Raw genomic sequence first — 13760 nt, 5'->3', positions numbered from 1 at the left:
TGCCAAGATGCCAGGCAGGTTTGACCACACTCCCCACGCAGACCACTAGCATCATGGCCCACTCATGGGTGGAGGCCACCATGATCTGGGCATGAAAATGGTGGCCTCTGCCACAATTGGGCCTTGATACTAGTGAGCTGGGCCCAGGCCCTACTTATCAACTAATGAAATTGAGCAGGTCCAAAGGCATTGTAAGTTGTTTGGTTCCAGTCAATCAGTTTGGAAATTATGCATATTGTACCAGTTCCTTTCTCGAGTTGTGCCACAGAAGTTTGTTAATTCAGTAGTCCAAAGTTACTGGTATTGGTTTCTTGTGTAGTTATTTAACTAGACTAACAAGATTTGTTTAATTCAGTGGTGCTCAACCTTATGGCCTCACAGGCCAGATGAATAGCACAGAGCCCAGCAGCAGCCAGACCAGGCCCTGGCACCCATCACCACCTGCTCCCTGCTATGCATGTTGGTACCTGATCTTCGGGGCCTGGCACCACACTCCCTGTGTGCTGGGATTGGGTCCTGGGGGACCTGGCACCATTCCCTCCCAGTGGGATTGGGGGAGCCCAGCACCACCTGGCACTGCATGCTGGGATCAAGCACTCCACTGCTGCTGAAATTCCAGACCTGTGGGGAGCCCCATGGGCTGGGTGACACAGCACCGTGGGCCAGTTCTGGCTCATGGGCTGGAAGTTAAGCACCCCTGGGTTAATTCATTATGGTAGGTCTTGCCTATTTTTTTTGGAGCAAGGACTCTCAAGAGTTTTTAGGTGCTGAAATATGACTAGTGCAGCACCTGTATTTGCTTGTGATTTGTGAACTCCATCTCCCCTTATTCTAGTGTTAGCGAACCTCTCAGACTTCATCTCTTCCTGCTTCAGAAATGGACATTGTGCAGTTCCATTCAGTGCAGTTACCATATACGTGCATACAGTTTCCATAGGCAGCATCTTCAGTAGAGAATCCTGATGCAAATTAAATCCTCCATTTGAAAACTTTTTTTTCTTGCTTAAAAAAGATAAAGTAGAATATTTTTTGCAGTCACAGCAGAGCGCATACATTTCTTTAAGACTTCTTCAACCATTTGCTTTGAGTTTGCAAATTCATCCATTTTTCATGTAATCTCATTTATAAAAAAAATCACTTTATTGATTTTTTTTAAATGCCTTAATGCTATCACAATAATAAATTTTGAATAACATTAATACATACACTTGTAGCAAATGTTTTTGTAATTCTTATTCAGTATTAGAGATCTCCATTTTTTTTCTTCTTTTTAGTTTCCTTTTCAAGTTCCTTTTTTAAACATACAAAATTCTGGTAAATAATTGCACAAGTTACTGTTTCATCTTCCTTATGTTTTTTTGAACAAGCCTCTTATTCCATTCAGAATATACAGCAGCTAGCTAGAGCTAAGGAATACACTTCAGCCTCCCTTGTCCACATGATTTAATACAAATATTCATGCACAGTAAAAATGTAAATAATATATTAATTAGCCATAGAAAACTTGGGATTTGTTTCTGAAGGACTTCAGATTACCATAAATGCTGTGGTACTGTACTTATATTTTAGTGCATCTTCCATTTGATGCTAGCCAATTAACGTCTGGGGTGTGCCAAGCTTTAATCTCAATTTTTTTAAACCCTGTTAAGAAGTTTTGCTTTTCTTATTTTGTCTAGAGTTGACATTACCAAAGGAATCTCGTTTTCGTTAGGTTACAGACCATCCTATTAACACTGATCAATAAAAGCTTTTCCAGAATTGCAGGCTGCCCTAGAAATTGAGACCTCCTAATATTTGAAGTGCAGGTACTTCAACCTCAGAATTTAGCAATGGTATTTCCTTTTTTCTCCAGTTGTGGTCTGAAATCCTTACAGCAGCTGGTGTAAAATAGAGAAGCCTTTTTTTAAGCAAGAGTTCAAGCCCTCCGCACTGTGTCACTAGGATCATAGGAATGTACAGAGTAGCCAAAAGCTGCCTTTACACCCTGCTTCACCCCTGCCCACTGACTTTCAGCCTGTGCATTTTCACTGCAGTGGATGATCTGGCTCTTAAATTTTTAACTTAAAAAATCCAGCTTGCCAAACTGCAGAGAAATAATTTAAAAGGTTCCATGATACAACAGTACTGAGCTCAGTTAAAACTAGTCTAGCAATAGCACTACTTCATATTCTTATGTACAATCTCTTCAGTGTCTCATTAAATTGTACATTCTCTGTGTAAATATTTAATAAATAGCACTGCACAACATACTGAAACCATGCCTTTGAAAAGGACATTATAAGGAAGAGAGGACTCTGATTTGGAATTATAGTACAAACCTGAAGTTCTTCAATTTTATGCTATATAAAGCTGAGGTTCACCTTATTACAAACCAAAACAAATAAATAAGAATGCTTTATTTTGTGTATACTGCTTAATTCCAGTTTTGAATTATCACCAAAGAGGTATAAACAATGATTGCCTGCATAAACAGTAAGGGTAAAAATAAACTTCATATTTGAGTCTTTCTGCCTGGAAGGGACAGAGCCCTTTTTCTTGGAATGAAGGGCAGTTAACTCAAGTTAGCCATGATTGTCCTGGGAAAACTGATATCTCTGAGGCTGCTTACAGACCTAGGGAAGAAAAAACCCCAACAGTTTACTTTAAGTTTATGACACGGTGCAGAAGAAGCATCGTGTTAGTTTGACCTGGTTTGCCCAAAGTCTGTATAGATCACATGCTTCAGCAAGACTTTTGGTGCTTTTAGCTAAATCTGATTCAGCTATTAGATAAAATGCCAAAAATTCTTGCTGAAGTACCCAATCTATATAGATGCTGGTGAGCTGGGTTGAACTAATTTGCTTCCTCTTCTAGTAAAGCGCTGTTTTTTTGTTTGCTTTTTTTCACAGCTGCAAGCAACCTGAAGTACTTGGTACACTTCAGAGGTACTTAAAGTGGGACAGTGGGCTTGTACTCTCTAGGGCTAGGGACAGACATTCAAAAAGCCTGAGCCTGAATTGATTCAACCTGCAAAGCTTGAACCAATTTGGAGGTGGATATACATTCCCTTTTCATTCTAGAACTGCAGGCACATGCCTGCAGTGGCTCAGGCTAGAAGCTGGGGTGTCCTAGAGCAGCCCTCCCTGCCTTTCTACAATGCTGAGCTGAGGGGGGCATGGCCAGGCCCTGGCAGGACACACTAATTAGGGAGGGGTGTAAATCCCAACCCTGCCTGCACCATTCCAGGCTTTTCCCTGCTGGCTGCTCAAGGGGATCCCTCCCTCCTGGTGTTGCCAGACCCTGCATTGATTGCTGGTAAGCTTTTCAATCTGTCTCCCTGCTTCTTCAGACTGTCTGCAAACCAGGTCATTTCTAACACCTTTCTCTGCCCCCTCTTGAAGACTGACAGATTGCAGTCAGCAGGCTGCTTGTCCTAACAGTTTATTGACCCATCGAGCCCTAGAAAAGAAAGCATCTCTCATTAGTTTCAAACTCTTTACATCTGCGGGGTGCATTTGCATGTGCAAGCCACTAGCTGTCTGGCTTTGTTCCAGTGAAATTGGAGAACCACACAGACACCTTTCAGTGTTAGCTAGCATGGGTGGGCATGGCCAGATGCTGGGTCCCTGCGCTGGGGTCCCTGCCCCGGGAGAGGGGCAGGAAGGGGGATCCCTACTTGAGCAGCCAGCGGGGAGGATGGGGTGGAGCAGGGGGAAGCCTGGCAGCCACTGCAGTCCCGCAGCCAGCTGAAGCAGTGATAGTGTTCTGACTAGGAAGGAGAGGGGTGGGGCCAATCCTGCTCTGCTCTAGCAGGCAGCACTGCAAAGCATCTGGGATGCTGGGGGACTCTAAGTTAAACCAGGAAGGAATCTGAAATGGACATTGTATAAACCGGTTTGACCCAAATCAGCTAAGTCTGATACTACGTTCAACCAGGTTTACCTCATACAGGTTTCAACCATTTTCAGACTGGTTTATGTGCACTGAACTTATGTTCTGTTACAGGTTTGAACCAGTTTCGGATCACTTAAACCGGTTTATGTGTAATGTCTATACCTAGCCTAGGATTCCAGGACAAAAGGCTTTGTCCTGGGAGAAATTCATTCTGATTTTACCCTAAGTTTATTCAGCTTCAGATTTTTCATCTTCAGAACCTATAGTTAGGGGGAACAGGGGAGAGAACCCTCTGTTTATACATCAGTTCATCAAGTATCCCCATTTTTAAAATACTTTTTTATTTTCTTATGCTTTTGTAAAACTTTTTAGCTCTTTTTGGGACAGTGTTGAAGATTCATTCAGCTTATTCAATCAGTATTCAATATTTTGCTTTTCATCAACCATTTTCTTACAACAGTAATTGCCTTTAGCTTCCATAGTTATACTTTTCATTTTGAAAGAGTTCTATATTCACTTAACTAAATAGTTTTCCAGGACACACTTGTACTAAGTGTAAATACTAATGATTGTGCAGTAACTGGCATTACTGCACAGTCCCATTGCTGCATGGGTTTTTTCCCATGCTACTGCTACTGTGCAATAGGTCAGCATCACAGTTCATGCCTGCTGATGCTTCATTGCCATAGCAATGAGCTATGGTGATGTAGCTCATTGCTACAGTGATCTAGTGTTTTGTGTAGACATGTCCATTGAGACCTGATTTACTCTTTACTCTTGCATGTACTTTGCAGTGGGGAGGCTGCTTGTATAGCGATTTAAGGGAGAAAACAGCAATTTGAATAGTTCTTGGAGGCATGGCAGTAATTATTTAGAAGGATATTAGAAGAATATTCATTCAGTTCAGCAGACAAAATTGTGTATTAAATATGAAAGCTGTGAAAGTGCTCTATACTAGGTGAGACATAAAAGAGAAAACAAAGCCACTTTTCCCAACCCTATGTAGCGTTTGTATGTAGTTGAACAACAGCTGTGTTTGGCTGCTCATTTGAATGTACAAACACTTTTTACATGACCAGCTAGGAATAGTTCTACTTTTTCTTTTTATACTCATTAGTTAATTTGCATAATACATAGTGTGTCAGTGAAAAAATGTTACTACAATTTAGAAGAATGCCTTGGGAAAGCACTGGTTTACTTTGTGAATATTTGCGCCAGCCTTTGCAATAGGCAGTAATTTAACATTTATTAGCACATTTTATTTGCCTTAAAAATGCAGTTTCTCTTTCCCATCCAAAAAAGGTACTGTTGTTGTTTTTATCTTTTATTCTTTTCCCTGCTTGGAATTTTTGGATGTGAGAAAACTGGTATACAAATGGCTTTTTAAAACTCTGTGCCCCACCTCCTCCTCTGCCACATACTTTTAATGCAAATAAAAGCATTGTTTTGAAAAATGTAATTTTGAATTGTAAAATTTGCTGAAAATGTAAAGGATCAAAGCAGATCTTATGTTGAATAATCATCAGCAGAGGTATTTCAGGTCTACTAATTTTCAGTGGACTTTGTACAAATGTTAAAAAAATCTTTGTTTTTCCAGAAGCTTTTGTGGGGAAATCACTGGCAGGGTTTGGAGGATATCTGTAGAAATCAAAATTCACCATAGCAGTCTTATTTCCTACACTTACGTATCTACTGTCATGTTCACCACAAGTACTCAATATCATGTATATGGGGGCAGGGGAGTAGAAAAGTTGATATTTGCAGTGAAGTGACATTGGTTGAAATTCTCTGCATTCACTTGTGTTATTTCATATCAGATGCAACAACATTAGGATCAGGCATAGGTTTGTTCTTAGTTAGACCTTCACATTGATCCCTCCTTCCTTCTAAAACCTAAGTCATGGATCTGGAGCATGCAAGTCAATATCCTAACACATGCACAGCCAGCCTGTAGGTCTCCAACGGTAAAGGTCATATTTCCCAGGTCAGCCTGAGAACCTTTTAATTTCTGTTCTGCAACAGAAACTTCACTTTATCAGCAGCAGCAGTTCATTGGTTTATAAGAAAATGCTCATGATTGGGGTGGTGAGGAAGGGAGTGCTGTTTTTCCATTGCCTACCCCCAAAAAGAGGAACAAAGAGAGCGTGCTGTTGCTGATCTGTGCATAAATGCTGGCCCAGGCATTTGCTTTGCCCTTCAGGGACTTTTTGAAGATAGATTAGCAGAAGTGGTGATCATGATTTAAAAATTTTTTTTTGTAATAGTCAGATGCTCACCTCCATTCCACTGTGTGGATCTAAAGGGAGCAAAGCCCTGGCTAAGTACAGGGAATCAAAAAGCCTAAGGCTGAATTGATTTAGTCTTTGCAGGTTGGTCTAACCTGTGTAGATGGAACCAATAAGCAGGTAAACAGACATTCTGTTTGGAGTCCAGAAGTGCAGCCACATGCCTGCAGTGACTCAGGCCAGAAGCTGGGGGTGTTGAAGCATGCCTCTCTGCTTGGCTGAAGCAGACAGTTTAGGCCAAGGCTAGCCTGCCCACTCTGAGACTGGGGAGAGGCAGGGTTTGCAGGGGAGGTCCAAAGCATCCTGGGATGCCAGGGGACTGAGAGTTAACTTGAATCTAGAGGGGAACCTGTTTAGAAGGTCATAAACTGACTTAAACTAAATCAGTTCAGTCTGATACTACATCTATCCAGGTAGATCTTAAATCAGTTTTGGCCAATTTGAAAGCAGTTTATGTACACTGAACTTCTGTTTTGTTACAGATTTGAACTGGTTTCCAGTCACTTATACTAGTTTGTGTAACTTCTGTCCCTAGCCCTGGAGACATGAGGCAGCTGGAGGGCAGCCACACTTTGCTCAGAGCAGAGCTGACCCATTGTGTGTTAAGGAAGGCATGGTTAATGCATGGGTGTGTCAGGGATTGAGACTGGGAAAGGACCTCTGTGTTCTCCTTCCCGTCACAGACCGAACAGACAGTATTATTTTTCCTGTTCCATGTGAATGATATTATACCATCAAACTTGAAAACTGCAGTAGTGGAGCAGAGTGCATTGGGGTTCCTGTTTTGCAATGGACTTTTCCTGTCTCTGAGAAGGAAAAACCTAAGTATATAAGACCAATTGTACACATTTTATTTTCATCCTTTGCAGTTCCTTGCATATGTTTAGGTAGTACATAAATAGTAATGATTTTTACCACCTCATGTTTTGACTTCTTATTTTTAAACAGTGCATTAATAATTAGGCAAATGCTAAAAATCTTCCCTGGGATGGAAGATATTATGAGTCTCATCACTTTCAATTTGGCTTTGACAGAGGCGAAATAAAAGTAGTTTTTTTGTTTTATGAAAGTATGGTATGTGAGAGCCAAATTCGCTAAGCATTCCTCTTGTATGAACAGATGCATGCTGCAAGTAAGAATAAGCATGAAATATTTGATTTTTCCAGTAATTGGCTCCCTTCAGATCACAGGTGAAAATGTTAGGCTTATATTAAATATTAACTTGCAGCTTTCTTGCAAATGACTTGCAAGTGTGCTTTCTTGCCTAATCTCCTCTTAAAAGGGGTTCCGTAATGGGAAAACTTGTACAGGCCTTTTATGTATTTTTTTTTAAATCCTATTTTATTTTTGAGCATCTTAATTTATCACCAGTTAATGACTCTTTTTTTTTTTTTTTTTTTTTTTTTAGGTAGGGAATATTTTAAGAAGGGATCTTATGGCATATTTATATAGCCTTATTAATGTAAGATCTTGATTCAGTAGAGCAATTACATATGCTCTTAATCGAATTCTGTGGGACTTTCACACTTTCTTAATTGCCCTGAATTGGGAAGTATAATCTTGGTATGGCTATAAAGGGTCTAATCTTGCCAATGCATACTTTATACAAGCAGTTATCTTGAGATCACTCAGGTTACTGATGTAGGTGAAGGCTTGCAAGGTGGGGCCTGTACTGTAAAAGTTCCTAGACAGGTACCTTGCCCTCATCTAGATATAAATGTAGATATGGATAGATATATAGATATATACACACACTGCAGAAATACCAAAATTAAAGCATTTCCTCTTGTTACAGATTGCAGAGGGAATGGCGTACATCGAAAGAAAAAACTACATTCATCGAGATTTGAGGGCAGCCAATGTTCTGGTTTCAGATATGCTCATGTGCAAAATAGCTGATTTTGGATTAGCCAGAGTAATCGAAGATAATGAATACACAGCAAGGGAAGGTAGGTATAATTTTCTATTTTTTTAACACTGTAAAATACTCCTTTTATGATTAACAACTAAATTAGTGCTTCATTTGGAAACAAAACAAAAAAGTGTAATGTAAAAACTCACACAGTCCACCCCATACAGCGTGCCCTGTGCTGGAGCCAAAGCTGCCATTGCCGCATACCCGAAGGCACAGCATCAGCTCTGGCTCCAGCACAGGACACGTGGCAGGGTCCAGCCGGCAGGGGGGTAAGACTGTGGCAGAGGGGACAGGTAAAATGGCTGGGGATGACCAGGGCCTGGGTCAGCCCTCACTTGCCAATCACCATGTCCACCAAGGCCCTGGATTCTGCAGCAAGCCACTTCCTAACTTCCAGCAGCCTGTCAGTAGCCAAGCAGCCTGGATAGAGTGGTTCCATGGGCCAGATCTGGCCTCATTCTATATCTTTAACATCTCTGGTCTAGACAACAAGAACGTTTGAAAAGTACCATGTGTCACCTTTTTGAGCAATACAACCTAAAAATATTAAATCAAACTGATTAATTTGTAAAGTGACTGACTCTCCTAAAGTCTCTGGGACAGTCCTAAATGTTAGGGTTGTGTTATGGTGTCCCTAGACAGTCCCTGATTTACCAGATTGATCCGGAGCTGCCCAAATATTCTGGCCACATCCTACTGAATCTGCTGAGAAGAAACACTTTGAGCAAGACTCTATTGCTTCCAATTTGGGAGATAGCTGCAGACTGCTTTGTGAACTGAAACGGCTGTAGCTATGTTCACCCAGAACTACATGTGGGTGAATTAGTGATGATTCTCAGGCCGCCTGCAGCACTATGGTACCATACTTAGCTATACTAACCAAAACTGAAAGTGGCATAAGACTAGACTACTTCTGGTTCTGTAAATCATTCGGGACTATATCCTGGTTTTTGTTTCCTGAAAGTTGTCTGCTTTTATTAATTTGATATCACCCTTTTTTGTCTGTTGAATTAGACAGTGAACTGGGTTTTGTCTCCACAACTCAGCTAAAATATTCCATTTATTTTAAGCTGAAGTGCCTATCTGAGATGCACCCCCATGCACCCTTCCTTTATGGAATGGAAATATCTATGAGATGGTGGAGCCAGGGGAAAAAAAACCTTTGCAGAGCTATGGCAGTTCTACAGGAGCCTCATGTTGATGTTCTCTTTAAGGCAATGAAATAGCAGTGGGGCAATGTGTGAGGTATTCTGTCATAGGAGTGAACTTCTTAGCAGGGCCAGGATCTGTGAAGAAATGAACCCTACATACAGGGAGGTTGTTTGGGGGTTTTATGTACTATGTTTTTGCTAACTTTGTCAAAAGTACATGTGAAAAGTACCTTTTAAAATTAGCTTAGTAGATGCACCATTAGTCTGTACCTACACATAGTCCATGTGGATGGAGGTCATCTATCCTTGATTTAAAACAAAAAATAAAACCACCACCTTGTGACTCATGATTCGCAGCCTGCCTGGCTAGGGACCCCTTGGTTTGCTGTCTCTTGGTTTCCTAGCTTGGTTCCTGCCTGGCTTTTCTGCTACGGTTTTAAAAGAAACAGTACACATGTTGTTGCATAGCTAGAAATTGATCATTTAGGATGGTGGTTCCCAAACTTTCCTTCCTGAAGGTCCCTGAAGGACTGGGTGGGTAGGTTGCATCAAAGGTGCTTATGGGCTGCATTTAGCCTGTGGGCTACGCTTCAGGAGTCCCTGGTAACTGGTTTTTTTGTTGTCGTTTTGTTTTGTTTTTAAAAGACTATAGGGCTGAGGACTGTATCAAAAGGCACTTACAGGCTGCATTTGGCCTGTGGGCCATGCTTTGGAAACCTCTGATTTAGAACAGTAAATGGGACACTGATGTGCAAAGGAGGAGGAAAAACCCAAGGCATCAGTTAGGGTAAAAGGAAGGCAGAGTACTAAGGAATCAGTAAATAACAGCTATTCAATAAGAAAGGGGAGGAAGGAAGAACCAAATGAATTTTTCAGAATAAGTAATGTGGAGAAAAGTTTGCTTATTAGCCAGCTTTGGGCATTGTATATTAACTAAATAAACCATGGGGGTATATCATTCTTGAACATCCCAAAACCTACATTCACTTCCATGCACCCTAACAAAGTAGCTACTTCCAAAGTTTATGGGCATCTTCCCAGTTTCCTAAGTTTATCCAAAGCCTTGCATGAAAAGGGGTAGTTCTTGAATTGCTCTTTTGTCTGAAAAATTAACATCCTACTCCCCTTAAATTTTTCCTATTAAATTATGGAAAGATTTTATTTAGGTGTCCTTTGACAGAACCTCAGGAATCAGTTACCAGAAGTGAAAGACATGATTACAATTTTTGTACCAATCTTCTCTTTATAATAACAGAACATGAAACATAGGATACAATCAATTAAAGATTATATTAGTAATAATCTTGTTTTTAACACTGCAGGCTTCTTTTCAAGGACAAAACTACCACTGAAGCCATAATTCTGCTTGTGGAACAAAGATTGTCCCCTTACTATTGAAAAGAAGGAAAATTATTTAGGTGTAATGTTTATGATGATGTTTCAATGCATCTGAGAGGCAACATATTACATGTAAAGTTTAGCTTTTCACTTACACTTTTGATTCCTACCCATGAGAAATTAAATGGAAATAGTTTACCAGGTTGTTAAGCATTTTGTATTCATTTTTTCATAAAGAAGTAGGTCTGGAAGGGACCTCCATAGATCTTCTAGTCTGACCTTCCATAGGTCCTCTAGTCTAAATTTTTAAGCATAGTATTGATGAGAGTTGTCACATTGACAGCACAAGTGAATGAGATCTTTGGTTAACTCACACAGGTGCAGTGTATGGTATGTATCTGAGGTGGTTCTTGTATTGTCCCACTAATGGATCCTAAGCCTCCACTAGGAAGAGAACATATGTTTAAATTGAAGAACCACAGCGCTCTAATGTCCTTCATTTCCTTTGAAAATCCACCCTGAACTTACGATTTTTAAAAGAGACTAAGGATGTTAGATTACCTAGCCCTTAGATTACTTTGAAAAACTCCATCTTAAATTCTTAACCTCTGAGGCTGCCAGAAGAAACATGATGGCTGTTGTACAGGAAGACTTGTTAGTACCTTTTGAGGTTCCTAAAAATAATAGCAGGATTTTGTTTGAAGTGTTCATTGTACACCCAATTCTTTATGGAAATAACAGGGGGTAATAATAAAAGTTCATTAAGACTTTTTAAGTGTTACAAAAGCATATCCAAGCAATTTATACTTTGGTAAATTGAGTGTGTTTTGTTTTGTAGGTGCAAAGTTCCCTATAAAATGGACAGCACCAGAGGCAATTAACTATGGTTCCTTTACAATCAAGTCTGATGTGTGGTCTTTTGGAATTCTCCTGTATGAAATTGTTACTTATGGAAAAATCCCTTATCCAGGTATGAACATGTTAATAAAAATTAATCTGAATATTGATATTCTTGAAAAGAGGCATAGAATAATTAACCAAAGTTAATGCATCAGGCGCACCCAATGCCTCTGCGAGTATGGTCTCACAGAACACAAAAAATGGGTGGGGGGAGGCAGGAGCAACCAGCAGAGCGTAGAAGCATGGGAAGTATCTATGGTAGAAAATAGGCATGGCATAGCTATGCCTAGATATATCACTGACCAGTGGCTGTCCAACCTCTTCTTGAACATTGCCAGTGATGGAGAGTCCACAACTTCTCTAGGCAGTCTATTCCACTGCCCTACTATTTTAACAGTGAAGAAGTTTTTCAGGATATCTAAACTTTGCTGCAACTTGAATCTGTGTCCACATCCACCTCTCTGCAGCAAGAGAAAAAAGGTGCTTTGTCTCTTGTTTATGGCAACTCTTCAAGTATTTGAAGACTGCTACCATGTCCCCTCTTAAGTGCCTTTTCCACAAGCTGAACATGCCTATCTCCTTCAGCTTATCCTCATATAACTTGCTTTCAAAACCCTTGTTCAGTTTTGTTGCCCACCTCTGGATCCTCTCAAACTTCTTCACATCCTTTATGTGGAAGCCAGAACTGCACACAGCATTGCAGATGTGGCCTAACTAGTGCTGAGTAGGGAGCCACTGCCACCCTCCCATGTCTTGCACTTTGCTTCTATTGATACACCCCAAAACTGCATTTGCCTTTCTGTGTGGCTTCATCACAGTGCAGGCTCGTATCGAGTCTGTGATCTACCAAGACTCCCAAGTCCTTTTCCATAGAGCTTCCATCCAGCCAGATGTCATCCATTTTATATTTGGGGTTTTGATTATTCCTCCTAAAGTGCAGCACCATGCATTTGTCTGCGCTGAACTCCATCCTCTTAGCTCTAGCCCACTTTCCAATCTGTTGAGAACTTTCTGAATTGTGCTTGCATACTCCAACCTGTTCACAATGCTTCCCAGTTTTGTGTCGTCTGCAAACTTGCTCAATAAGCTTCCTGTGCCAGCATCCAAATTGTTAATGAACGTGTACAGCACTGGGCCTCCCCTCATGGGACTCCATTCAGAACTTCCTGCTGTTCTGATATGCACCCATTAACAATTACTCTTGCTTGCAACTACTGAGCCAGTTATCTGTAGTAGTAATTTTTACCACCTTGTAGTAATTTTTCCAGCCCACATTTCTCCAATTTAATAATCACAGCAAATCATGTCAAGCAAACTTGATCATCTTCTTTGACACTAACACGTTGGGTGGATGAAGGGAATGCTGTGGATGTTGTGTATCTGGACTTCAGCAAGGCTTTTGATAAGGTCCTGCACGACCTTCTCATAGACAAATCCACATTGGCTGCTTGTGGTCAGCCTTTCCTCCTCCAGATGCTTACCAGATGGCCTTCTTCAGAATATGCTCCAGTAATTTCTCAGGTATTTAGATGAGGCTAATTCGTTTGTAGTTCCCTGGGTCCTTCTTGCCCTTTTTTTTTTTTAAAAGGGGGAACTGTGTTGGCCCTTTTCCAGTTCTCTGGTACCTGGCTCATCTTCTATAACTTAATGAAGATCATTGCCAAGGGCTCCAAGTTCTCATCTTGCAGTTTCTTCAGGACCCTGGGAGGAAGCACATCCAGCCCTGCTGACTTGAATTCATTCAGACCCAACAAAAGCTTTCTAACAATTTCTTTTGTTATCTCCTCCCTCAGCTTGCCCCCTTTCTTATCCAGATAATCCCTATTAGGTGTCTGGAAGCTTACATTTTTTGTGAAGACTAAGTCAAAGTAGCTGTTGAGTAGCTCTGCCTTCTCTGTATTTTCAGGAAAGAGTTCTCCCTGGCTTGTTAAGAGCTTCCTTGGTCCTTCTTTTCTGGCCAATATACTTCTAGAACCTCTTCTTACTGTTCTTAACCTCCTTTACCAGGTTCAGCTCATTCTTTCTCTTTTGTCTTCCTGATTCATTATCCCTACAGGTTCTTGCTACTTCCTATTATGCATCCTTGTTGACCTGTCCATTCTTCCCTTAGCTGTATATTTTCCTTTTGCATTTTGAGGCATTTTAGAAGCTCGTTGCGCAGCCACATCGGTTTCTTGCCATTCTTCTTGTGCTTCCATTGTGTTGTGATTTCCAATACTGTGCCCCTTGGAAGCTCCCCCCTCCACCCCAGGTGCCTTTATCCTTCAGTCTGTCCTCCCATGATACCATGCCTGTTAG

General features: G+C 40.9%; 1 protein-coding gene across 2 annotated transcripts in view; it reads left to right on the top strand.

The window, feature by feature from the left end:
- Nucleotides 1-13760, top strand: part of LYN (LYN proto-oncogene, Src family tyrosine kinase) — a 98386-nt gene that overhangs the window by 70954 nt on the left and 13672 nt on the right. For both annotated transcript variants that reach the window (XM_019498670.2, XM_006272184.4), the window contains exons 11-12: nt 7954-8107; nt 11401-11532. In XM_019498670.2, the coding sequence (XP_019354215.1) occupies nt 7954-8107; nt 11401-11532 (286 nt within the window). The remainder of the gene's footprint in view (nt 1-7953; nt 8108-11400; nt 11533-13760) is intronic.

Source organism: Alligator mississippiensis, chromosome 3 (assembly GCF_030867095.1).
Source record: "Alligator mississippiensis isolate rAllMis1 chromosome 3, rAllMis1, whole genome shotgun sequence".
NCBI lineage: Eukaryota > Metazoa > Chordata > Crocodylia > Alligatoridae > Alligator > Alligator mississippiensis.
This window is presented reverse-complemented; position numbering and strand designations above follow the sequence as displayed.